The 25597-nt window shown below is 43.1% G+C and overlaps 1 protein-coding gene across 2 annotated transcripts in view; it reads left to right on the forward strand.

The window, feature by feature from the left end:
• Positions 1-25597, forward strand: part of slc8a3 (solute carrier family 8 member 3) — a 108216-nt gene that overhangs the window by 55919 nt on the left and 26700 nt on the right. For both annotated transcript variants that reach the window (XR_013078134.1, XM_076748368.1), the window contains exon 3: positions 13863-13969. Coding sequence is in view for 1 of the 2 variants with exons in the window: in XM_076748368.1 (XP_076604483.1) it covers positions 13863-13969 (107 nt within the window). In the remaining variant the exon portion in view is untranslated. The remainder of the gene's footprint in view (positions 1-13862; positions 13970-25597) is intronic.

Here is a 25597-nt window from a genome sequence, read left to right on the forward strand (position 1 = left end):
GGCCACTGGCAGAGCTAGTTGGTGACCTACTGTATGTACAGTATCTAAGCACGCCAGGAACATGCTAATATTTCTACTCAGGATTGTACATAATTTTGCTCAGTACGTAGCGAGTATGATCAGTGTCTTCTTGCAACAGGAAGCATAACTTCTGGGTTTGTGTGGACACACAATCTGGGTGAAAATGTCAACCTATTTTTAAAAACAAAACAATGCGCTTTGCAGAAAAAACATCTTAAGTGTCCTTGAGCAAGTCATCGCTCTGACTGTGTGAAAAGAGTATTTCTGCACAGGCATCAATAATGTATCACATTTAGCCCCTCTGGGCAGTATCATGACCTTTATATTTGCTTTATAAATTACAATTTGTGCAACTGAGGTCAAATATGTTGGTGCAGTAATGTTTTATAGACAGTTATGGTCAATTTCAATGAAAAATTGGGGCCCAGAATGAAGACTGAGACAACATGTTGCCTTTTATCTGGTGTGACAACTGTGGTACTGACCACGACAGTGTGGAGAAGTGATTCTCAATCAAGTGGAATTGGCGCTCAATGGCCTGCAAATTTATATTCCAACCAAACACTTCAGCAGCTCATTTAACTTCTTACCACACCTTCAACCAGAAAAAAAAGTAATTAATTAGTGAAATCAGCCACTGTAAAATTTCGGTGGAGTGAAAAAACGCTGCTTCTTCAGCCATGGTGTAACATGGTGTAGAGCACTGCTGTATCTTTACATGAAAAGCGTAGAAAGAATTAAGTCCATGAGAGCTGATAGGGCTTCAAGGCTAATGAATGGTGAGAATATATTAGAGTTATTACTCTTCAAATAGAGCTTGTAGGACAGAGTGACATATATATGGGGTATATATGATTTATAAATCATGCAGGAGGTTCTAGACTTCAGACCTCAAGCCACACATAAAGTTTAATTCACTCCTCTGTTGGAAATGAAGAAGAAGAAATAAAGTTCTGAAGAACTTAAGTCTGAAAAGAGATATCACAGTGCAACACTATGAATATCCTCCAGGAAAGTCTGTCTGTTATGTTCATTTTTAAATGATTATCGCGTCTCTCTCCCTCTCTGAGACGCCCATCTTCCAGTGAAACTTCTCAAAACACTTTTGCCTTCCAGTGAGGTCGAGCAACTCCTCAAAGAAACTACAGCGTTTTAGCTTCAGCCAGCCCTCATGATGTGTTATAAGATATATATATTAACTGTTTTTGCATGCATAAATTAGATAGATCCTGAGTAACTACTTGCTAGTTTCACAGTGATTTACTGAAATCAGGTTACACCGTAAAACCTAAGGAATGTCTTTAATAAGCAACCAACTACTTGGAGAGCAAGAAGTCCTTTTAGCATCACTAGCTGCAGCATAGCAGTCAAAAATAGCAGGTTTAGGTGCCACTAAAAGCTAGCAACTAGCTAGCTAGCTATGCAGCTCATACACCTGTTGGTTACTCGTGGTAAATATTCAATCACAGCTAATCTCTATGTAAGAACTATTGTGTGGACCAGCCTTTATTAATTTGGTGAAGTTTTAATCTCGATTCGAACTCTTTAACTAACAAGGCTAACCTTACAGCTATGCTTAAGAAGAGAAGGAAAGAAACATAAACCTTCATGTAGAACCACAGACCCACAGCCAGCTCTCTATTTCTGGAGCTTCAATCGTTCGCCTTGTTTCTATACATGACAAGAAGAATTGTGTTTCATCATTTTATCTATTTTATTATATTTCTGAAACGCCTGGAGGGAATTTCATTACATCTGGCACTAACATCCACTTGGACTCCGGGATGAGCTGATTAGATTTTGGTGGTCAAAGGTTAAAGGTCTCAAGAACTCATGTGATTATTGTGACAAAATTTCACAGCAGTGTCTCATAGGATAAAGGCCAATGTCACTGTGACATCATAATGTCCTGCAAATACAATTTTCTGCCCATTATTTAACTGTAACTCAGGAACAGAAGGGAAGATTGTGGCCATATTTCACATTTGGTCAGATACTGAATAGGTGACACTAGTTGTGGGCGTCCACCTTGAAATTGTAGAGATCTCCTGTGCTGCCGGGTTGAAGATGTGTGTGAAGCATCCACATTTTACAATCTGTAGCTTCTTTGCATTGACGTCCATATTTGAAGCGTTGTAGTCCACCACAAGCTGATTGGTTTAGCTGCTGTTGAGCTTCAGGTGATTGTTGTTGCTCTATGTGATGAAGCCCTCTATCAGTCCTCTGTGCTCCTCTGTAAAAATAGTCTCCAAGTCTAGTTATTACATTTCTAGGGGAGCTTGTTGTTCTCTAAAGTCATTCATATACAGTATGATGGCGTTCGTCATTTGGCTGCAGGCGGTTTGACTTGGCCAGCGCCGGCTCTCGACACCCAGAATAGCCCGACCATCTCTTTTGGCCTCACCAGGGTTGTACTCTGGCTTTCATTCTGGAGGCCTGACTGCATCCTCTATTACTTCCCTCTCTTCCTCCTCTCCCTCCCTTGTCGCCCCCTATCAGACACTTCATCTCTGAGTGTTTTATTGCATTGTGTCCTTGTAGAGGAGGACCTTTGGGCTCGCTCCAGACATCCAAAAAAATATAGCTCACTTTTTTCCACCTCCTCCTGCTCGCCTTGCTCTTGGCTCAGAAAATATGGATCATGGCTGTCTGTTTTTTCAATTGCTCCCCCGTCCTCTCGCGTACCTTTGAGTGTCCTCTCCGTTTTTTCATCTTCTCCTTTTGTCTTTTTCTCCTTCAGCACAGGCAGCCAGTATGTTTTTATGGAGACTGTGTTGCAAGGGTGCATGACAAGTGAAACCAACCAACTCCACTCCCCCCCCCCCCCCCCCATAGTCAGGCCCCTCTGTTTAGATCAGTGACAGTCTCTTGCCTCTCTAGAAAGTAGATTTTATTCTCAGCCATGCCCCCCATGTCTTTAGTATTCCGGGTTTCACAGAGCTCTCTGTGTCTCTGCTTTCTGTCCAAAATTCTTTCTCTGGTCTTCTTTCTCTTTTGTATTGGAAAATAATTATTATTGTATGAATCAACCTGTTTCATCTCAGATGGGAGGCATTTGCCACAAAGCGTGAGGGGATGAGTTTTAAGACCGGAGCCACGGGAATCACACAAATGTGATCAAAGGCTGCTAGTAGCAGTTATTTCATTATGGATCATTCCAATGATTATTCACTCCATTCAAGATATTCACAGTCATATGTGGCATGTAATTGCGGATGTATATGGCAAAAGAGAAGAAGCTGTTTGGCCATTTTCCTTTAAAATTATTAAAACTTTTCCATCATCAAAATAGATGTCAATCAATTTTCTCTCAACGTCCTTGTTATAAACAGCTTTAATTAATAGGCACTCTGTTGGGTTTTCTTATACACAAGTTTATGTTTACATTCAATGTTTCTCATCAAAACACACTCTGTGTATCCTTGAGGTGTGGCTTACATTTCCTTCCAACATTCGCAAAGCTATTTTGAAAGCTGCATTGTTTACATCCGTGTTTATTTGCCAGCAGCCATCTTCCCTGCCTTTTGTCGTCGCTTTGCTGTGTTACTGCCACCTGTTGATCTGTCAAGTGATGTAAAACCGCTGGTAGAAATGTGTATTGTATCACCCATGTACCTTCATGTCTTCATAGAATAGAATAGAATAGAATAGAATAGAATGCCTTTATTGTCATTATACGTGGTGTACAACGAGATTTAAGACAACTCTGGTGGTGCTGTGCTAGAAAAAGAATAAATAGCAAATGGTAAATAGTAAATAGTAAATAGTATAGTGCAGAAGAGGCATTATCAGTATGATAAATGACATTTAACAGTGTGATGAATGACATTTAACAGTATGATAAGAGATTTAACAGTATGATAAATTTAACAGTAGGTCATATTTGCAGGTGCATGTGCATGTGTACAGGACAAACACTCAGGTAAACGTTGCTGTTCAGCATTACAAGCGGCCAAAAACTCAACGATGTAAAGTCATTTTCACCACTGATTAATCTTTCAGTGTTTTTTGATCCGTAAAAGAGCATTACATGATATTGCGATACAATGAACAAGTGACCGTTTTCTCAGAAGCCAAGGTGGCATCTTCAAATTCTTTTCTTTCAGCTGCCTAAAACCCAAAAAGATTCACTTAACAAAGCTACTATAAAGAAGGGAAAAGCAGCAAATCCTCATACTTGAGAAGCTGGGATGAATTAAACTCCTCCTGATTAATGCAAAAAAAATAGGCTGAGAGGGCTTTATCCTCTGCATCCCCTTGTTGTTCACTGTGTTATGAATCCCTGGGGTGAAAGGGACGTCCCTGTTGGACAATGAGAGAGTTACAGTCGCAGCACAAAGGCGGGATATGCACAGCCGTTCTCCAGTGTTATTGGCGTGTTTGGACAATGGCTTTAAGGCCTGGAGTACCACTGTGTAATGTGACAGGACACAGGAAGCGAGCTGCCACGGTGTGATCTCCTCGGTCGTCCCTTCCTCCGCCTGCACCAGGTTTATGTGTGTGTGTGTGTGTGTGTGTGTGTGTGTGTGTGTGTGTGTGTGTGTGTGTGTGTGTGTGTGCGTGGGTTTGTCAGAGGAGTGTGCAGATGAAGTAATAGACTGTGCGTCAGCAGGCAGAGGTAAACCTGTTAGGACGCTTTATTCCCTCCAGGGACAGTTTCATTGTGCTGTTTAGCTCGGTGCAGCCGAATGAATAGAAATGAATGGAAAAGGTTGAAGTTTTACGGAAAGTCGTCGTGTGTCATGTGTCGCATTTAGAGAGGGAGCGGGGCTGGTGAAAGGGGTTTTGTATCCATGACAACAAGTGAGGGAGCGAGAGCAGCAAATGGGAGCGGGTCGGCTGCGTTAGAAACCTGAGCCCCAGACCTGAGAATGTGAGAGATCCGCGGGATCAGGGGGGTATCTTGTCACTGAGGGCACATTCGATCATGCTCCTCCTCTCCTAAATCTAACCCACACTGTAATCTGAGCGGCTGCCCACTCGCTAAGATAAATGAGAGATTTACTGTTCCCACAGAGATGGATGCAGGTCGTGTCAGACCACGCGGCTGGGTTGAAGGAGGTGAGATGGGCTGAGGAGGGACAGCTGCAGTCCTGCCTTGGAATTCGGATAATTTGATTCCTTGTCCAGCTTCGTGACGACCCATGGTTCCTCTTCGCAGCAGTATTAATAAACCTCGCTGTGAGCTCTCATCGTGAGCTACTCGTCTGTCAGTAGCAGGAGCACGCGCCTCTCAGCGAGGCTTCACCTTTCCATCTGCTGGTGTGTATCTGCGTGTTTATGTGCGTCTCTGCCACCGTTGTAACCCCGATGAGACACCCACCGCCTGTGTCCTCTAACTGATATTGTAAAGTCATATAATACTTTATTGATCAATCTGTTGCCGTGACCCCTCACCCTTCCTCCAGAGTCAACTACAGCTCTGTGTCCCTTGAGCTCGTAGCGATTTAGGGGTCGATTGCTCAGGCTGAAGGCTGAACACACAGCAGGTTTTTTTTTTTTTTTTTTGCTGTTGTTGTTGTTGAAGCCACTGACAGTAAATAATAGTGGAAGAGGTGAATGTGACATCAACCACTGGTTTCTAACTGATTGTTTTGAAGCCGACAGACTGTATTTATCGTCGCTTTTTGGGAGCCAAAACAGGCAGAACGAAGCCAAGATCAGAGGCAGAGGAGAGGGAGTGAATCCAGCTCAACGTGGGGCTGCAGCTGAAGATTATTTTCATTATCAGTTAACATGTCAGAAGTGAGTCAAAAATGCCAATCACAGTCACCCAAGATGACACCTTTAAATCGCTTGTTTTATCCAACCAGGTGCGCCTTTCATGTCTTATGTAAAGATCTTTGAATTGCCTCATTGTTCAAAGGGACTGTACAAATAAACTCCCAGGTATTACATCCATATCTGCACCCCATGATCCAAAACAGGAAGTAGTGTGCCTCACATACAGTAAGGCAGAAAGTTGACTTTCAGGAAATGAAAGTTTACCCCTTAATTGAGCGTTTAAGTATGTGTGCACGTACAAGAAGTCTGACTCCAGCTTAAAGATTTCTCTCAGTGGACTTGCACAGATAAAAAGGACATACAGCTCAATGAGGACAAAAACAAGGCGAAAACGACTGAACAACAAGTTAAAAATATTAAAAAATATTCATCAAACAATATATGCAAAGAACTCCATGAAGTCGGCTAATAACATTAAACATTAAATACTGTTAACATGAATCATTCAAAGGTTATATTAGCTTAATTCTAATGACTAAATATTACCTATGACATCACTGCTGTTGCTGCTGTTTTCTCTTTCACAGCAACTCTGCTTAATAACGCCATGAGGTGAAGGCTTTGTGTTTAGTTAAATTAATGTTCATGTCTCTAATGAATCATCATTAACAGCAACTGTCGGAGAGCCATTTTTCTTATTTCAGAATCACCACGAGCCCCATCTGTCGCCTGATCTGATTGGACAGTAGATACAAAACCGTGAGTGATTGTGAATCGATTCATTTCTTCAGACTCCAGACGCAGAGACAGCTCGCAAATCAATCGCTCTAAAGAAAATAAAAAAAAAAAAAAAAACACTCCCAATGTGATCGCGCCCTTCACGAGCTGCTCAAGGACACTTCAGCAGGGAGGATGCTTGCCAAAGCGGGGGCCTGAATTCGGGCGCTCTGGATGAGAGATCGCCTCTTTCAGTGCAAGGCCACCCCGCCGCCTCAGTGTGACTCAACATAACAAGGGAATCTTAAATCGGGTCTTGAATATTGGTAAATTTGTGATCACAGTGCATACGTTTGCTGCGTTCTCTCTCTGGGTTGAGCGTCCAAACTGGAACTCGCTTTGGCAGACATGTATTATTCAAACAGCATCTGGCGCCTCTGCACTAACGCTCGTTCTTTTCGCCTTAGACAACTCGTAATCACAGCTATCGCATCTGGCTCAAGCTTGGCCATCAAATTTGCAAGTGGCCAAGCGGAGGGTTTTGTGTGATTGCGTGACTCATTTTCGTTTGGTTTATGTAATATTGATGTCCGACTTCAGCAGGTCGGCCACCGCCTTGACGGGGATTTTACTTCCCCGTGTTGAAAGTTTTAGCTCTTTGTCAGTTGGTCAAGTGTGCTTTGATTTGTTAGATATGGAGAGAAAGAAGACGAGGGCGAGGGGAAGAAGCGGCGTGCAGGCCTTGTGGGTGTGGAATATTAAATCTGATGTGAGTTTGTCATCAGATTGGCAAGAAATCATTGACAAATGTGTTTACTGGCTTTTTTCTGTGATTGCTGGGGAAAAGCAATAATCAGGACTATAATGAGCGAGGCACATAATCCCTGCGCTTGGTGACAGAAACCAGGCCTGCTTAATTAAGGCACTGATTTCCCACGAGGCACTGGGGCCTTTTTTTTCCCCTTGTCCTCTTCCCGTCTTTATTGGCTTGACTTTATTCGGGATTTTGAGTGGAGTCGTTGCCATGATCTGACTGGGCTGAAATGGTTTGAGATTGAGTGGTTGCGAAGCTCATGATTCTCGTACTGTTTTACGCCACAACGTTTTCTTTTCTGTAACTCCTTCCTGGCTTCTGCTCAGGCCGGTTCACTTCCAGCAGGATGCAGGTGATGTTTTCTACTAAAACTTTTGAGGAACAGAACTCCTCGTAATCCTGTCGCCATCAAGACCTCCTTGCTGCGGTGAAGTGAAAGTAACGCGTGCTGTTTAAAACCCATGCTTCAGTCCCTCCACACGTGCTTCAGCAGCGGTTAAATGCAGTCTTGCGTGAGAGTGAAAAGCAACTGAAAAGCCCTCAGTAGATTAAGAAAGGAGACGGAGGCAGAGGAAACTTTCAAGAGAATTTGAAAAGGTTGTGCTTAGTTCAAAACAGAAAGCCCAGGGCCCGGGTCAGCGGCAGCAGGTGTTTCCTACAGACGACCAGCAAGAGAGAAAAGAAAGGTCATATTTAATTGCAGCACTTTCAGCTGCTGCTCCTACTCTAGCCTGGAGTACATAAGTCCTCCTAGTTTTTTGTGCAAATCCTCACAAAAAGGAAAGGCTTTGCAGAGCGAAAGCTGAGCGATTTTAGGGTCACCAACAGAGAAGACAACATTTTCAAGTGGAGATTGGATACAACACATATCACTTCCTCGGATGTGTTACTCCACCACAGTGGTTTCACACTTCTAGCGGTTACACAGTATTATTTAGTGTTTGTGGAAAGAAAGCCGGAGAGGAGACCAAAACAGTAAATCTGCTGTCGAAGAAGAGGCAGCGGAAAATGGAGAGGAGGCGAGGAGCTAAAGCAAATTTCAGCCGCAGTGTGGTTTTTGGCCGCAGAACAGAGGGAGAAAGAGACACTCTGCATCTGCCTCTCCATCTCTCTCCTGCACCACCTCCACTTTCATGTCTCACTCCCTCCGCTGTTTTCGTCTCTTCTTCCTCCTCCTTCTGCTCTGGACTTGGAGAAGGCAGAGGCCGCTGGCTGCAGGCAGCCCAGTGCAGCGGAGGTGTGAACCCTCTAATCGCCTGTCATTACCCAGTGGCTCTTCCCACACTAATGCTCAACTTAAGGGTGCTATGTCTAGCATGTTAGCATCAATAAATCATTAGCACGTTCATTTTGACACATTAGTGTAATTCGGTTTAACAAATGAGAAGACTGACATCCTTTGAGCTTCTTTGTGCTCGCTTTTTTCTCTGCTGCAGGTCGGATTTTGTGGGATTTTTCAGTAGTCTGCTGAATTTCCTCACAGCACAGAGGGCGACTGCCTCATGCCACCAAAGATTTTAGTTTCAGCCTTGTGTTTGCTTCTTGTGTTCAATTTCATATTGGAGTTTTACTGGTTCATATTATATTTTACCCTTCAAAGTAAACACACTTACCAGACACGAAGAGAAATGGGGATGCAACATCTTCTCTGCAACAAGAGCTAATGGGACTTCTGTCCTCGGTTCTCAAAAAATGCTACACGTAGCATCCACAAAGGAACAGCTGGACATTTTGGGAAATGCTCTTATTGACGTTCTTGCTGAGAGTTAGATGAGATGATTGATACCACTCTGTCTGGTGCGGAGCTGAAGTTGGCTAGTGTAGCTTAGCATAAAGACTGGAAGCAGGGGGAAACCGTTAGCCTGGTGTAAAAAAAAAAGCATACATTTCTGCCTCAGTGTGGATTAAGCAAGCTAGTTGTTAATTAGTGAACTTTAGACCCCGAACTCTCCTAACTTTATGCTCAGCTATGCTCCTGGTTCCACATATCCAATCAAAACAGCCTTTTCTCCTCATATTGTAACGCCTGTGTCCACCTGGCTGAGGAGGGGATGCCCTCCTGATACCATTTAGCTAAAATAACAGATTGGAGTATGTAGCTCCTCCACCATACCCTCCTCTACCTCTCCTTACCCCTGAGAGGGGCCATTTTTCCCCATTTTGTCCCTGAAACTGTTACGCCTCTGATAGAACCAATATCACAGCAGCTCAGGCACATAGCTAAAAAATAAAGAATATCAAGACGCCGTAAACAAAAACAGTGCAGTGGAGACCTGTGTGTACACCTGTGAGCCCGTGTGAGCATATATGAGCACGCCATCTGCTGCACGCTGTCACACCCTCTGTGTCTTTTCTGTCAACACACCACAGTGAAACCATTCGTAGTACGCTACCATGCACCGCAGCAGCAGCGAGACAGTCCCTGTAAACACTGCACTGTGATTTGTGTTTGTGTGAACAGCAGGTGTTTGATTGTATCCCTATCACTCCACACACACACACACACACACACACACACACACACACATGCTCAGAGTGGCTTTCTGCAGCTTCCACAGCGGCTGATGCCAGATGTTGGGATGGATGGATGAATTATTGATGTTCGTCACAGACAAATGCAAATGTTGCTTAATGTTCCCCACGCGCTGTTCCACGTGTGTGGCCATGTTTGCTGAGTGTGTGTGATCACGGGCGGTTTGTGAGTGGTCACGTTCATGTTGTGTTCATGTTGACTCTTCATGAGGTACAGATGTACTTGACAAATACAGCGCATAACCTGCGTGTGTGTGTGCGTGGGACCACCAGTGTTGGAATCTAACTGAGTACATTTACTCAAGTCCTGTGCTTAAGTACAAATTTGAGGTACTTGTAGTCTTTTCTTTTCATGCTGCTTCATACTTCTGCTGCTCGACACCTCAGAGGGAAATAATGTCTTTTTCCTCCACTGCATTTATCTGACATCTTTATTTCCCAGTTACTTTTCAGATTAAGATTTTCACACAAACATATGAAGATTGTGTGAATATGATGTTTTGTTGTAAATGTAACTACCCAACAGTTAATACAAGCACAGCTCAAACAATTACTCCATTAATGAAAGAAACAATTAGTCCATTACTCAAATAATCAGTCCATGAATGATTAAGTTGATTGGCGTAACATTAATTGCCAACTATTTTGATAATCGTTTGTCATTTTTCATGTAAAATCATGTCATGGTTCCAGCTTCTTAAATGTGAGGATTTGCTGTTTTTACCTTTTTTTAATATTTTTTCTTATTCATTTGTATTAATTCTGAGGTTTGGGCTGTTGGTTGGACAAAACAAGATTTGTGAATGCGTCACTTTGGGCTCTGGGTAATTGCGACAGCATTTCTTACTATTTTCAGAAGTTTCACAAATCAAACGATCTATCAATTAATGGAGAAAGTAATCAGCAGATTAATCCAGAGTGAAAATAATCAGTAGCTGCAGGTATACAAATATTCCCCAACAGCTTGGGTTTTTGTATTTGTGCATGAGATTTAAGTCCTCTCTCGACTTTCTCTCTCACACATGCACTCAAATGGATGGCAAATCAAACTTTGCGGCGTCAGACAGAAACAAAATAAGCACTTGTGTCATGTCGTTGGATTTTTTTCTATCACTGTAATCTGTCACAGTCAGTTAGAATTACAGAAACGCTTTTCCACAGCAGCTCCGTTAGCTTTCTGTACATCATGGGGACAAGCTACAGGTAGCTCGGTCTTGTTGAAGTGGAACACCGGAGTGTAAAATGTAGGTGGCAAGTTAATTTATGTTGTCAGGCTCCAGAGAAACATCACACAAAGGTGCAGCACACTGGTGAACTCTGCAGCTGCTTTCATGTATCCATGACACCAACATGCCTGTTGATTATTACACCATTGTTTTGTATTGACTTCTATGAGCCCCCCTGTTAAATTAGGCCAACATCACCAAACTGCAGAACAGAATCAGATCTAATTGGCCTTTTATGGTGTTGAAGATATTGTTGCCCCGGGGTCCCTGAACTCGAGGAACTCAAAAAGCCTGAGTCAATTGGTTTGTGCTAATTTAATGCAAAGTTTATGTGCATCACGATTACACAAATATCAGCTGACATGATAATTGGTGCACAGTAGGTTCTGCTTTATTACTCTATCTTGAAGCCTTGTCTTAAAGCTACTCTAATCAATATTTGATATTGACAGCGTATTAAGTATTATGTGAAAGAGAGCACTTCCAAACTCTATGTATCGTTATAGCATCTTTCAGCTCATTGTTTTGGTTTTGTGGCCCACAGATTTACTGGTTTGGTGCACTCTCGCTCTCATCGGGAGGAGGCTGCTGGTTTCAGTGAAAAGCTTTGATAAAAAGCCAGCGGTCACTGCCTGCCTGGTTAGCAACTAGCTAGTGAATATAGTGGAGCATTTAGCAGCTGAAGTGCAAAATATCTATATAACAGAGACCAACAACAGAGCTAAAAGGAGAGCGAGTTGCACTTAGATTTGTCTGGTGGATCCAAAAACAACCCCAAATTTATGCCACTGTTGTTCTGTATCTGCTGGATGTGTGAAGAGCCCGCATGCTCACCTCTGAATGCTTATTTGCTATTACTATGTTCAATCAAATACAGCGAAGGCATACACATACACATTGCGCAGAAAGGGGAAGGAACCGTTAATAAAGGCCCAGCAGTTCATCTTTTCCCCAGGGCGCCTCTAGCAGGTTAATCAGCCATGTAGTTAAGTGTATGCCTGCTTTTTGCATGTGTGTACGGCGGTACAGTGATCGTGTGATGCTAGATTTGCGGTTCCTCCGTGCCCACATGCATGTCAGGCGAGAGCGCCGTTCCTCGCTGCAGCCAGGCGGTGAGCGTTTGCCAGGTCCCACTTGTCCATTAGCCTCCAGTGCTTCCTCTTCTCAGTCCCGATGAGCACTGCAGACATCTCGCCCAGCAATCTTAGGAAAGCCCTGCCGGTGGGATGTGAAGACAGAGAAAGAGAGATGGATTGCTCTGCTGGGTGCAGTGTGCTAACATGATCTCAGATAGTCGACCTCCCCCTCAGCGAGCACGATTCATATCCAGAACTACATGTACACCGGCCAGAGAAAGGGATTTAACTATGCATTACAGCAGCAATAGAAATACATTTTAATTTCTCTAGAGATGCTTGGATTAATAGTATTATTTGCATGGTGTGTGCGGTGTGAGCGTGCATGCGTATAAATATCCGTGTTTGAGTTTGTGTGGGTGTCTGAGAGATTGTGCTTTTGCATGTGTGGGAAAGTGTGTGTCAGTGCTTTGACTGACACCGGCCACGCTATATGTCACGGAGCTGGAAGTACATCAGCGCGATGTCAGGGAACGAGCTGCTTTTTGACTCGATACATGATACATGAGCAGCTATCCATAATGAATGCTGCCGTGCCACTTATCTTATTAGCAGAAGTCCTGCTTTCCAAACGCCCCCCCCCCCCAAAATAACATGCGGAAAAATGGTGTTTTTGCTCGGATGAAGGGGAAAGCGCCTTCCCATGAGATGTCAGATGCATAACAAAGTATGTCATCCCCATTTCAGGCCTAGCTGCGCCCCTGTCGACTATTGTTGCCTTGTCTGCCGCTCGCAGGGAATGCTTTCTGAGGCCTAAGAGAGCGGATGCGGCGATGTCTTGAGCTTTGTCGGCTTGTTTTCGTTTGCATGAATCCAATTGAATTCAGCAAAGCTATTCCTCGAGGAGTTCCCACTGTGATATGGCGAGGCGCGGAGGCATCTGGGTACCTACTGACCACTTAACTGCCTGCACTCGTCAATAACTCTTTAAAAAGATCAATTAGGGCGATCAGTGGCGAGAACGCCGCCGGGGCCGAGGTGCCATATTGAGCTGTTGCTGTGAGATGATGTCACATGCAGCTCCTTTCCAGAGAAAGAGCCTCACCCCTCCAGACATTTGACTTCATTAAAGGGGTGTTCTCCTCAAACCGGAGCAATAAACTCGGCAATAAGCTGCCTCTCTCTTATCTGCCTCGTCTGTGCCTCGAGTGGAGGGGGTGGGGAGGGGGAGTCCTCGCGGTGTCCAGCCAGCCGTCTCATTGAAAGTGTTCTGACTGAAACATCGAGCCATAAAAATCGATTTAGATAGCGACACTTTCTTTCATTTATCGTTCGCTCACCTTTTTGCCCTTGTGAAATGTCCGTTTACACATTTTACAACCTGATTGATTACATGCTGCTGTTTTCACCTCATTGTGTTCTTTTATCCTCCCTGCCATGGAGCGCCTTTCACCCTCCGTTTCGCTTGTATCAGACGCTGTGATAAATGTGGTTGTCATGACACCCGTGGCAGCCAATGAGCTCACTGGAACCCGCGAGCGTGTCGAGTCCAGCCGGTGACAGACGGGCCGGCCCACAGCAAGCTGACCTTTCACCTCCTAACCTTTCTTCCATGCTGATTATACTTACAGTGCACTTCCTGTGTCCCTCCATCACAAATTAACCTTTCTCTTCTTCTCTCTCTCCCTCTTCCCCCTTTCCTTTCACGCCCCTTCCCTTCCTTTTCCTCCCCTGTTGTTCTCCCTCTTGCAGCAAAGTTATTCACGTGAAAATTATTGACGATGAGGAGTATGAGAAAAACAAGAACTTCTTCCTGGAGCTGGCCGAGCCTCGCATGGTAGACATGAGTCTGCAGAAAGGTGCAGTAGTGAACCTGTTTCTCTCTCTCTTCTGTCTTTGTCTCTCGCCCTCACACGGTGTCACTGTCTTTTCTCTCGCTGTTAGTAGCCTCCGACTCTCCCCAGGGCTCCTCTTTGCCCAGTTCCTTCACCTGAACGTTCACTCTGCTGTATCTTGTCCACCTGCGCCTGCCTCCCTCTACTTTTACACACCGCTGTGCATCCAGGGACTTTATACATCTCACAGCCATGTTTTCATATCACACCCAGACGTCCTGCACAATCAAGCCACAAACACTCCAGTCCCGTCTTAATTCCCAGGTGATGCTGTCATCTGCATAAAAAGACAACAGGGAGTCGAGGAGCTGCTGTGATTTGCCATCTCCATGGAGCAAGTAGCCGTTATTATATAAGATAAGACACTTTTTTACCTAAATGCAGAGTCTAGTAGCTATTTTTAAGTACGTGCGCCTTCCTGGGTGAAAAATTCAAGCAAATTGCTGTTAGTGAAATGCGATTATTGGTTTATTTTTTGCTCGCCTCGTTTGAATTAAATAGTTCATATGAAAGTCTAACTTTGTGAACCTCTTTTTCTGATGTTATCTTGTGTGCAGCTCATATTGAGGTCATGTGTTCTGTGGTAGGGGCCATGTTACTCACTGCAAGATTATTCCTCTGCACAACAAGCTTGTCTTTAGGCTTTTTTTTTTTTTTTTTTTTTCCAGCTAGGTGAATACAAAAATAAAAGTAGGACGTAGAAGCATTCAAATCAGAGCAAGTTTTAATCATAAGTTTTGTTTGTTTTCTTGTTTCCAGCTTGTCGTTGGTAATGTCTGCTGAAAGAACCCAACAGGCATTTTCTTAAGATTTCTGCACGGTTATCTAATGCAGTGTTATCTAACCATGCTCAAGGCCAGGGGATGGGAGAGGCTCACAAGCTGGTGCGGAGGGTGCAGAATCTAACACTTGGCTTTTGCCTCCAAACATTACAGCTCATTATGTTTACGTTATTGGGTCTGGCAGCGCTGTCTGACTAGTGCCGGCTCCCCGTGTTCTCAGAGTCATGATGAAGAGCAGCTACTATGCAGGTCTTTATGAGTGACGGCTGCATCACTCCGAACACTCCTCCGCTGCTCTGTGATGCTTCTTGTGTTTTTCATTCTCTGCCTGTGTTGGTGCAGGTTTTACCCACACGCATGCTGATAAACAAACACACAAACTGTCTGTCACACTTCTCTTTGTAATATCAGCAAAGTCTGAATTCGTGCGAGAGTAGAAAACTTAGTCGCATTTGTTGTTCACGTCTCTGATCTAAATCTAAGTTCAACAGGTGTAAATATAATCACGTATAAATGCGTTCATATTGTTTTACTCTGCGGTTCCTTATTGGCCACTATATGTCCATCCCCAAACAACTACCTGTAGCCTTAAAGGAAAGGCAAGCTGTTTCCCCTCTTAACTGATCTCTGGCTTTAGTTCAGACTTCTCATCTAACTCTCTACCAGAAAGCAAAATAACAATATTTTCCAAAATGTCGCTAACCTTGGCCTAAACTTTAATTTTAATCTGATCATAACCTTAATGCCAAGTCTTTAATCTCAATTAACTGTAGCACTCCCCATGACTTAAAGACTCTCCTGCTCCTGAATATGAAACGTTGAATTCATAATAGAAAAAGAAAGCATGCCTTTGTTCAGCTCACACCACAGTCAGGGTTACCTTACCTACTTGGTTGTACTTGGTTTGGTATGACCAGTAGCTTATGGTGGCTTATGTTAGCCAATGCTTGCAAACTTAAGACAGATACATGCTGTGTACTCGATTACTGAGTCTGTTTACTGACTTTATTTTACACTTAATTTGTGCTGCTGTTAAACTACATTTTAGAAATTATCATTATGTCATGGGCTAATTCTCACAGTGGTCGCTGAGCGAAAGTTACAGAAAAGTTACAGGACCTTGCTTGAAAAAACACAATCTCTCCTCTACAAATGAAATGTTGAATTAATAATTACTGAAACACACCGTTTGATGCTACAGCCTCTCTTGGTCTGGTATGATGAGTAGCTTGCTGATGCTTCTGCTGTGTGACTCACATTACTGAGTTATTTTTCTGTCTTTTTCACTCCTTGCTTATGCTTAGTGTGTCACAGATAAGCATTTCAGTAGTTTTATCACAATACTTAAACAAGAAGTACACATCTCATGCCAATTTGTGTCACATAATTGCCATTTGTGGCCACAGGGGCTGTTGTAAAGCAAAATGTATTCACTTCCACACTCTTAGAAGAGTGTGAGAACTTAGATGCAGTTGTTACTGATTGATTAGGTCTGCAGTGTCTCTTCAGTAACCCTGAAATGCTCCAGAAATCATTTTTTCCAATCAAAAAGTGAAACAATCATATCAAGACAACAAAAAAAAAAAAAAAAAAAGAGCCATACAGCATCAACAAGCGCAGCATTCTTCATGAGCGCCCTTCATTTCTTGCAGCGATCGAGGTTTCTGCAGCGGGATTGTTGAGTTCAGTGCACCGAACACAAGTCAGGATTGTTGCAGACAGGAAAGGTGTAGAGGAAGTGCAGGAAGAGAGAGATCTCTGCTCAGACGGAGGGAGAGATGAAGATAGGTAACGACAGCTGGAGCTAAGGAAGACACATGCCAATGGCCAGGTTTAGTCTGAACAGATCAAAACAGCTGCTTTGTTTGGGTCATACACTGACAGGGGAAAGAAAGTGAAACCTTGTGTGTGTGTTTTTGGCTGTGGGAGCTCGGACGATGCTATGATTCCTATGAAACGCTGGATTTCAAACCACATCCAGCTAACATAGTGATACACCTTTGCACCTTGGTATAATTATGTATATTTACTGCATAAACTGATTAAAATGTTGCTCAGTCTGATACTAGAAGGAAGAAACACAACAGTGCCTCTAATGAAGGTGCAGCCAGTGTTGACAATGAATAATACGTCCACTTACTTTTTTTTAATGCAGGAGGTAATGAATGTTTGATCAAGGGTAATAAATGTTTGATCTATATATGATGAGGAGCTAATGATAAAGCTATTCTGTATTTTTTCCCGTGCAGGATCATCTTTTATGAATGCTCTGATGAAATCGCGTCGATTCAAAATTAGAGAAAAACACGAGTCTGTGTTGAGCACGAGGGTTACAGATATAGTCCCGTTGCCACAGTAGGTGCTGCTGGATCGCAGTGATGTGAATGATATGATAATTTCTCACTTTTCATATATAATGTGGCGATTATGTTGTTGTTCATAACCGCTGATGTGGGGCTGATTGGGTTTGTTTTTCTCCTTATTAAAGCCGGAGTGGAGGAGCAGAATTGATGAATATTCCATGAGAGTCTTTGTTTTGTTTGCCTTTTTTTCATATGCAACAGCCTTGCTCCATTTTCCTATGCAGCCTTTCCACCAATGATACTTTGCAACCAAAGAAAATTCTTTCTTTACCTATTATTTCCCTATTATAGGAACACAAAAACAACTGTCAGGGCTCATTTTAACTATGTGGTCTTTTTACTCATTACCAGCAGTTGCATCATTCATTGCAGCTTTTCTGGATTTGTTCATGGGACGCTAACAGCAGAAACCTGGCAGATGTGAGCAAGTCCTAAGCTGGCAGGTCTGACTGTGGACACTGTTTGAGTAATGAAAGCAATCAAGCCAACAGTCACCCTGACATGTCAGTCTGGAGTTGTTTACTGTCGGCTCCATCTATGCCCTTCTCTAACTTACACTGAAGTGGTCAATACCATTAGCACCTCTGGTGAGGTGGCCAGGCGAGCTGCTCCGCCACTGCCGCTGCTGAGGAGTCACAATAAGAGCCACTGCCAAGTCTGGACGTGACATTATAGGACTTTATTGTGGTGACTCTGGGACATGTTGATGCTCATGCCAGATATGTTTTGGGTGTTTTATTCATGAGACATTGATTTTATTCTCTTGGTTAATTTGGACAGGTGACAACATTTCCATTTGGCACCAGCTAAACTAAGACTGCCTGAAAATGAGTTCTGAGCAAACTGTGGTGCAGTGTATTATGGAGGGACAATATAATCTGAGCCAACTGCATAAAATAAATCCAAAGCACATTTTGTTCGTACAAAAGAGTGATGTTGACATCTGGTAGCCAGCAGTAACTCGTGCCTAGAAAGCGTAGCATTACAGTTGAACTGAGCACAAATTGCAGCCTGCAGTGGTTCTTGTATTTAGCAAAGTCTGAAGGAGTTTTTAACTGGTGTGAATACTAAATAAGTAAATTCAAACAACACTCAAACCACATAAGTAGAGTTTAACTCTGCTTTCATACTTTTTGTGACCAAACTTCCATCGAGGGGTCACCAAAATGATCTTTGAGGCCTTGTCATAGTTACAACAAACTGTGGTTTTCTTGTTGGGGGCCAGTTTTAACCAGATTTGGCCAACATGCAAACAAACTAACCGCTGGGATTATAGTGTGGACAAAGGGAAGCAAAGTGTGGCTTTGATTTTACTTTAATCCAAACTAAGCCTGACACATTAAGTGCAAGGACAACAGGACAAGACCTCATACATACACAGACGGTATGTTATTTTACATGTATTTAATACAGAGCGGCACCATTGAGGATTATCGTTGAACCAGACAAACAGGGTTCGTGCCCACGTGTCAGCAACTATCTATACTGCTGTAGTGCCCTCAAGCAAGTCAGTGGACCCTGCAGGGGTACTGCTCTGTGTCTGACTGTGACCTCTATTGGACAAAAACAAAATTACCCTTCAGAGAAATCGATGAATATTCAATAGCTGCGTGAGCAATGTGGCTTAAAATGTAGTAGAGTCATTATAGCATTAATTGTTGAATTGATAAAATGTGAAATATTGAGAAATTACCACCACCTGTCACCCATGGTTAACTCAGAATGGTATAAGAACAGGAAAAACTGCAAATCTTCACATTTTAAAGCTGAACCGAGTGACTGTTTGGCATTTCTGCTTGATAAAGGATCAACCAATCAACTGATCGACTAATCTTTTTAGCAGCCGAGATTAAAACGTCCTGAATGACCGTCATTTATTGTTCTAGTTTGTTATGAGCAGGCAATATTAAGTAGAATAAGATGCAGTAAATAAATGATGAGAGTCCTCTTCCTGCGGATGAAAACTGTCATGGCGAGGTCTGAGGTACACACAGTCGTGCTGAAAACATGATAAGAATGGACAGATTGAGAAAAAGAGCAAAGAAAGGACAGAGGAGAGAGATGCTCTACAGTGTCCAAACACATCAGGAGATGAGGGGAGGGGACCGGGGGTGGGGGGTGGGGGGGGGGGGAGCATTGGGTAGGCTTGGAGATGTAGGACCTTCATATGACACTGCAAAAAGTGTGCTACAAAGCAGTCGTTGGCAGCGTCATCATTCATGCACGGTGGTGTGTTAACACTGTGCTGTGTGGTTCTCGTGCACCACTAAAGTGAGTCTTCTGTGCACCGGTGTGAGTGTTTGGAGGTATTATATTATCATGTGCGTGTGTCTGCATGTGTCAGTGTGTTTGTGCATGCGTGCGTGGCTGTAGGATTAATGCCCCTCTCCCCCCTGCAGTAATCCATCTCCCACCCTGCCACTTTCCATTCAAGTCATGCCTAGCGTGGGGAAATGTGCCACCCGTCAGGCCCCTCGCTCAGAGTGAGCTCTCGTGGCAACTAAGGGCACTTCTCATGCTGTTGTTTGAGCTCAGCCGGGTCCTTGTCCCAGTCCTCTCCATCCCTCTCTCTCTCTCTCTCACACACACACACACACTCATTACCTCTAAATGAGCCGTGAGTCATATTGTGGGAGATTGGGATGCTAAGCCAAAGCAACTCTGAACTCCAGGACTGATGAAGTTTGAATTCATCCTGAAAAAACACACCGTAAGACAGTGAAATGATTCAGATGATGCCTTCATTACAGAACCTCCTGTGGGGTAAAAATAGGTGTTCAATAGGCATTTGAATGGGTTTGGGGTCATTATAGTGGGTGTAGACCAAAATGACTCTGCAGGAAATTAGATCGGCCTTCAATCACCCAGAGCCACGACTGCAATTCAGCACTCACCGAAATGTTTAAATGACAGCGCTGCTCATTGTCATCATCATCTACACCAACAGCCATCGTTCACTAATTGGCGCAGGTTTCAGATACGACTGCTTCAATCTATTCCCGGTAAACTGTCTCCAGACTAATAAACAGCAGTCAGCGGTGGAAGAAATATTCAGATATTTTACTTAAGTACAATACTGACAAGTAAAAGTCCTGCATTTGAAATATTACTCAAGTAAAAGTACAAAAGTACTGGATCAAAATATACTTAAAGTTCAGTAAGAATTCAATATGCAGAATTCCCCATTCAGAACACACACACACACACACACACACACACACACACACACACAGCAGTAGTAGTAGATGTATTAGTTGTATTTCTGCGATGGAAGGCCTCACAAGTGAGCAGATAATTGATTTCAGTGAATGTTTGGTGTTGATCTTGTCAATTAAATCAATTTATAACCAGAAAATCCCATAAAGTGAAACCGATTCAGGAGATTCCCCCCCGGGGAGCCAGAGACGGCGCCTTCATGCGGCCGCTGCCTGAAATCACCACATGCATGAGTAAGTGCGTGTATGTGTAGACGGGGAAGGCTCAACACCACAACATCTCAGTATTAAATATTGATTAGATTTTAAAGAAGCATGCCTCTGAGGTTTGGTTTACTCTCACACCCTCAAGTAACCGCTGGAGGTTTCATGTGAGCCTCCACACGCTCTCCTCCAGCTCATCAGCTTATGAATGATGTCTGCCCTCTCCGACGTGATTGGACCAGGAGCGGACCACGCCTGAGCTTAGAGCTCATTACCTTCCCTTTTTGTCGGGGTCACGGGGTGCATAAATCTCTATGACTCAGAGAGCTTCATGAACCTGCCCTTTGTGTTGCTTTAAAAGTCAAGTTTATCAGCCCTTTGTTAGCAGTCAACCCCAATTTGACCTCCAATGAATCTCCCCCTTTCAGCCTTGTGTCCGTGTCAAGGAAAAGTGCTGTTTGCTTCCTCAGAACAGAGAAATGGAAAGTTAGAGGTGGTGTAGGATTAGCACCATGTTAAGTGCAAGGCCACCTCCTCCACTGTAAATACTGCTGCTCCTGTGGTTGCAAATAAAGCTTCAATACATCAATAATTAGTTGGTTTTAGAGGGGTTTTCTTAAGATTTGGATCTGGACAAATTTGCCAATAGATCAATATTTCTGCCTGAATTGATTTTCTCTGATAAAGACAGAAAATTATTCGTTTAAGTACAGTACTTGTAAATGCATTTTGATATTTCCCATCACTGGAAAATATTCAATAAACGTAGTAAAACTTTATTTTTTGGATCCCGTAGTTTCCTATTAATTGCCAAGAAACTGATATGTTGATCTGAATTCTTGGGAAGGTTCCTGGATATATGAGATATTTGGTGATCTGGACTTTGGTGCTAATTACAGTAAGAAGCGGAGACAGTGTTCAGCTGGCACACTTCCAGTTAATTAATTGAAATTAAATGATATAGTACAACCAAGAGAGTGTTTTAGTGGGTGCACAGCAGGTCAGCTGAACATGCAACAATGACAGATGTGTCTGCAGGCAAGCGTGCCGCCACTGTATATGGAAAGTAAAGTTAATGATATTAAATAAACGCTTCATTGGGTTTAAGTTAGAGTCAGATTTTAGCTTTTAACAAAATTCTTCCACTGATTAGAATTTTTAGTAAATTTACTGTCTCAGAACTGCGTGTTTATTTTTTGTTGTACTAAAATCCATTTTTCATTTTTACTAATGGAGGAAACATCGAGGAGATTTATTTAAAAAATTGCAAAGTGTGTAAAGTTCAGGGTACCCATGGATAGAGGTTTTTAGCTTTAATTATCAGAAAATTAAGGAACATCATCACAGCAACTGAATGTCTTTGGGTTTTGGGCCTTATTTTGGGTTCTGAGAAGTTGTTTTTTAGATGCTTTGTAGACTTGACAATCAGTCAGTTGATTTAGAAAATAACTCTTTGTATATATCATAACACCAGCCACCCCTGTGGAATTGTTCATTAAATGAACTATGTGATTGGGTGACACATTTCTGTAACTATCAGCTGCTTTTAACTTTCTAGTCAGATTTATCCCTGATGTAATTTATGAAGTCATTAAGACTCTTTCCATCTGGATTATAATCTGCAGCCTTTGTGGGGTCGAACACCCTCCCTCCCTGGTTGCTGCCCTCCGGGGAACTCATGTCTGTTCAAAGGGCTGAAGTGCTCAATCCTGGGCCTGGAGGAACTCTAAATGACTGGTATTGAATCAATTAGCTGCCTAATTGGGCTGAGATAAAGACTCCATTTCCTTATCACCGGTCCCACCAGCCATTACAGATGGCACTGGGGATCTCCCAGTGGATGTACCAGTGGGTCATAGTGAAGCTGCTCTCGGCAACCTCACTGTAAGCCAAGAAGGAGTAAGTATGCACTGGAAAACAGTGGAATCAACTAAACTTTTGTCATTAACTTAAATATATATGTTTTTCTAATATCAACACTGTTCAATATTAGCAGACTTGCCGGCATGTAGTGTCGGAGAGTTTAAACTCTCCAGCTCTCCTCGTGGTTGTTTTGTTTCATAATGAAAGCTAACCGTGATGAAGGTCAGCGTTTGCCCAGTTTCATGTTTCCAACTTTGAACTAATTCTTTCACTTTTGTTCAGTTAACTCTCATTTTTAAGGTAGCGGGGACATTTTCAATCAGCTTAAAACACTTCACAGTGTAGAAATGTTGAGGCAGCGAAGTAGCACAGGACAACAAACGCTGGATTAATTCATGTTGACCTCAGTCAGTTTGTCTGGAGGACAGGTGGTCTGGAGGACGATGTCTGCTGTAGATTTTCCACAAAGTACTTCTGTGCTCCCTTCTTTTTGTGTTTTTATAAGCTCATTCTGATTAAAAAACGAGACCTCGACTGTAGCGTCCTGTGTACCGGATAAGTGTGTGTGTGGGTTGGATTACAGTACCATTTACTTGATGGTACAGTGGAACCTCCCACAGCAGTGCCAGCGTGTAAGGACACATCTGTTACCCTGCATCCCGTGGGAAAGGTATGTAGATTGAGGATTTCTGCCGTTTGAACAGACATGGAGCGAACAAGCTGCTCACAAAGACAGACAGGAAGTGGTAATCTGAAGATCTGTGGATTAAATGTCATTTGCTGATCAAATGACACATTTTACGTGGGTCTCACTGTATTCAGTATAGGGCCTTTTAACGAGGGCTTAGCATCATTGCACAACAGAACCTCCCGCAAAGCAATCCATTATTACCTGAGCTAATGGCACCGGAGCCACTCATCTGCTCGAACCTGCCGTTTTGTCAGTCCCCTGGTGCTTTTACCATCAGTTTCCAGAGGTTCAGCGAGTTCTGCCCTTGTTTCGTCAACTGACGGCAGAAGCAGTGACACCTCGGTGAGTGAGCGATGGGGAACAGCTGTCGCTCCCTGCAGGAGCAGCGACCTCGCCGCCTGCCGGCGGACGGTTCAGGGACGTGACCCCAAGACCTCGGCCTGCTTTTGAGACCACAGCTCAGTTTAGGAAGAGCAGAGAATGGGATGGTGGGTGGACAGTGACTTTGGGCTGACAATGAAGACTTCAGAAGATATCTGGAAAGTTGAGCAATATTTTACCAGATTTTTTCAGATATAACATTCTTCTCTGTGGAATTGTGTTTTCAGTTTAATGTGGACCATGCAGAAGTGCAGCACTGAAGGCAGCTTGTATTTGATTGCTTCAAGCTAAAGTTTGACATTTTGGGGAAATGCACTGAGAAGATTGACGCCACTTTCATATCAAGATCACAGCCAACAGCCGGGTAGCTTAGTTAGCTTCCTGAAAACAAACTTCAAGATCCTTTTTCTCAAAAGCTCATCAACAGGAAGTTACCGACTTAAAGGAATAGTTTGATTTAGAGTTCTTGAAGGAGTTTTTTTTTTCTTATTTAAAATAATTTAGAAGCAGCTGCTGATGGAAAACTGAATGTCTCGTCATTGCTGCTATGTGTATGTCTGTCTTCTCACCATTATCTTGCTACAAATTGGTGTCAAATCTGACTTCAGATACAAATTAACACGAGCAGACCTTCAATTAAATGGCTATGAGCTGCAATTTGGAATAACATGTAAAGGTCTGCGGTGTGACTGAAGCCTTTAGTTGCTGTTCACTCTGGAGCTGGTCGCATAATATTTAAAAGCCAGTTTCCCAATCTGAGTATTAAAAATTTTGGTTTTCAGGCACCAGATTGTCTGGGGACACTGTGCGGCGCAAACTTGATCTATAGTTAAAAAGACATGTAAGGTACTCAGGTAGTTTGCCAAGAAGTGCTTTGTAAATAAATAGAATGCAGAGCTGTTCTCTCACTGCCAACGACTGCCATCTTTCTCATACAATAAACAACAGTGTGCTCTAAAAGCCATCCCCAGTTATGAACTTAAGGGCAGAGTGATAGACTGCATCGAGAGGTTTAAGACTGGAGGAAGAAGGATGCATATAAATTGTGTCACCGTTGTCCATAAAGGGGTAAAAAGGTTCACTTGCCTTCTGCATATCTGGGTGACACATGCCTTATTTCTATTAAAAAATGCAGTTTTAAGGAACAGTGCAGAGGTAGCTCTTAAAATTGAGTCAATTAACTCTGAAGGAAATGCAATTCAGTTCTTTGAATATTTTGTCTTTCTCCAAATCACTACTTTGACATTTGAGCTTAGAGAACATCTCTGACGAACTATTTTCTCTTGTCGTAATTGCCAGGGATCCGTGTTGAGCGTTGCACACCTGCCTCATGAACTTGCGTCATTCCTGGTGGGGGGTTAGCAGTTTGCTCCCAGTCTAAAATCTGTTAAATCTCTTCTCTGTTGTCAGCAGAGTCTCCGGGTTCGTTCTCGGCTTATTTTCAAAGTGCACAGGGCTCTCTTTGAATACAGATGACACAATTAATACTCAAATCTGAGAGGGATTACCTTAATATGTCAAGAGACTTCCGAAATTAGAACGGTGTGACAGTGAAACTACTCCCCACGCGAGAAATGGATTTAAGTAAAGATTATGCAATTATTATGCAATCGTAAAATATGCGCCCGGAGGCCTGTGTGTCACAGGTGACCTGCAGGATTCAGTCAGTGAGTCGCTGATCTGGATTCAGGTTTGTTTGTGTATGTGTCTGTGTTTGCTCATGTGTTTAATTGCAAAATCTAGAGGTGTATGTTCCTCTTTTCACTCTTCCTAATAGGAAACAAGTGTAGATAAGTGACAAACACATCTCACTTACACTGTCTGCTTTTCTTTCACCTCTTATCTTTCCCAGTCGAAGCTCACGTTTTGCACTGGCTTTGGAGTCGGTGGTCAGGGATATAGGCAGATGGGTGTTCACCTCCCTGCCTGCTCCACCAGCCATGGCGCAAATGTCACGACTCAGAGGGCCTTCGGTTGCCTCGGTACCACAGAGAAATCACACTGGCACGGATGAATAGATTTAATTCAAATGGGGGCCCAGCGCTATTCATGCATTCGCAGACCCCGACTTCATTAAAGCTCCACTTCTTCCT

This window comes from Chaetodon auriga, chromosome 14 (assembly GCF_051107435.1).
Source record: "Chaetodon auriga isolate fChaAug3 chromosome 14, fChaAug3.hap1, whole genome shotgun sequence".
Lineage (NCBI taxonomy): Eukaryota > Metazoa > Chordata > Actinopteri > Chaetodontiformes > Chaetodontidae > Chaetodon > Chaetodon auriga.